Source organism: Rosa rugosa, chromosome 3 (assembly GCF_958449725.1).
Source record: "Rosa rugosa chromosome 3, drRosRugo1.1, whole genome shotgun sequence".
Classification (NCBI taxonomy): Eukaryota; Viridiplantae; Streptophyta; class Magnoliopsida; order Rosales; family Rosaceae; genus Rosa; species Rosa rugosa.
In genome coordinates this window covers 388544-390811 of record NC_084822.1, presented here as the reverse complement: position 1 = coordinate 390811, position 2268 = coordinate 388544, and the positions used below count along the sequence as shown (strand labels likewise).

At 40.0% G+C, this 2268-nt stretch overlaps 1 protein-coding gene across 1 annotated transcript; it reads left to right on the top strand.

Moving 5' to 3' along the window:
- The first annotated feature begins 308 nt into the window (after positions 1-308).
- Positions 309-1838, top strand: LOC133735724 (GDSL esterase/lipase At1g71250). The gene is made up of 4 exons (XM_062163157.1): positions 309-549; positions 690-817; positions 933-1431; positions 1618-1838. Exons 1-4 carry the CDS (start codon positions 309-311, stop codon positions 1836-1838), a joined length of 1089 nt encoding a protein of 362 aa, XP_062019141.1.
- Positions 1839-2268: the final 430 nt, after the last annotated feature.

Below are 2268 nucleotides of genomic sequence, written 5' to 3'. Positions count from 1 at the left end.
AGATAAATTAAAGGCAAAACGAACGTCAATAAGACAACCGCAAATTTAGAAGAAAAGGCGTACAAAAGCAAGTTTGAGAGGCTTTTTCTTGCCATAGGCGTTTCGTAGATAAAATTGGATAGATATATAATCAACACCTCCATCTCTTTCCTCATCCCTTCATGTATATCATTGAAAGCCATTTTATTTTGTTGTGAAGATCAAGCTATATATAAGATATATTTTGATGCATGCATGCATGCATGGGTGGTAAGAAGATGGTAGGGATTTGTAATGACCAGCTGTGGTTAGCCAATTATACTATCGGAATGGTGTTTACAATGATCTTAATTAGTAGTAGTATGGTGGTCGGCATGGGATTTGGGGAGTCAGTGGCGGCGGCGGCGCAGGTTCCGGCAATGTTTGCGTTTGGGGACTCACTCATTGATGCTGGCAACAACAACTTCATAAGCTCCATCGCAAAATCCAATTATTATCCTTACGGCATCGATTTCAGGGGAGGCCCCTCCGGCAGATTCACCAATGGAAGAACTTTCGTTGATATGCTTGGTGCGTCCGTTTAGAGCCCAGCTACATCCCTCGAGTCTGTCTAACCAAGCTAGTTATGTGTGTGTGTGTGTGTGTGTGTGTGTGATTGTACCTATACGTACATGTTTGCTTCAATTAATTAATTATTTGTTACTGTGCAGGAAATTTGCTGGGTCTTCCTTATGCTCCAGCCTTTGCAGATCCTAATACAAAAGGAAACACAATGCTCAGGGGAGTCAATTATGCTTCAGCAGCTGCTGGCATACTCGATGAGACAGGCCGGCACTATGTACGTCACTACTAGCTTAACTGCTTGCTTGTCTAAAATATTAATGAACAAACTTGCTTTAATTCCATTAATTAATGATGATGAACATGCATGAGCTAGTATGTTTTATATTCAGGGAGATCGGTATACCCTAAGCCGGCAAGTGTTGAATTTCGAGACCACCTTGAATCAGTTAAGAACGATGATGGGGGGAACTAACCTGACCCAGTACCTGGCTAAGTCGATTGCCGTTTTGGTATTTGGGAGCAATGACTACATCAACAACTACCTCATGCCTTCCCTCTATTCTTCCAGCTACACTTACACTCCTCCTGCCTTTGCCAACCTTCTCCTTAATCGCTATGCCACACAGATTCTGGCTTTGCACGGTCTTGGATTGAGGAAGTTTGTGCTAGTAGGAATTGGGCCTTTGGGTTGCATTCCTAACCAAAGAGCATCAGGTAAGGCCCAGCCTGGAAGGTGTGTTGACAATGTCAATCAGATCCTTGGCAGCTTCAATCAAGGGCTCAGATCGCTCGTCACCCAACTTAACAACAACCATCCTGGTGCCATCTTTGTGTACGGCAATGCTTATGGCGCTTTTGGTGACATTCTGAATAACCCTGCACCCTATGGTAAGTATACATAAGATTTTTCTTTTGGTCAAAGAAGACAGAACGAACTTTAACTCTACACCCTATTTTGAATTTAAGGTTGTGTACTTATATACTCTCACGGTCTCACGCATTCACGCTGGATATAGCATGTTATGTTGACACATTATTAGTCTAAATTTGATTGGCATTGGCATCTGCGTGCAGGTTTCAGTGTGATTGATAGGGCTTGCTGTGGAATTGGGAGGAACCAAGGGCAGATAACTTGTCTTCCATTTGCAGTTCCATGCTCAAATAGAAATCAATATATGTTTTGGGATGCTTTCCACCCAACTGAAGCTGCAAACGCAGTCCTTGCTTGGCGAGCTTTTAATGGCCCGCCCTCTGATAGTTACCCCATCAATGTCCAACAAATGGCTCTCATATAATCTGATCAAGTATCAAATGCAATATTAGGGTTTGAAGTATAGTCATGTAAACTTCAACATATCTATATACTATTTTAGCAAAAAGAAAAATATATTATATAAACTATCATAGGCAAGATACAAAACAAAATATATAACAAAAAAATAAAATAAAGATATCAACCTCAAAAGCTACTCATAACTTTGTTGCTCTCATATCCCATGGACTATGGAGTGTGATTCATGATTCACAATTCTCAAAACAAAGAAAGTGCATGTTTCTTTTGAATTTTATCGCAATTATACCTTTTTTTTTTTAAGTGAAAGTCAATCATTTATATAGAGTGAAGTTTATAAATAATGATTCATCCCAAAAGACACAATTAACAAACCTCAGATACTCATTTCGATGATGGTACAACTAGAAAAATAGAGAGTAGGGACCCCAAAA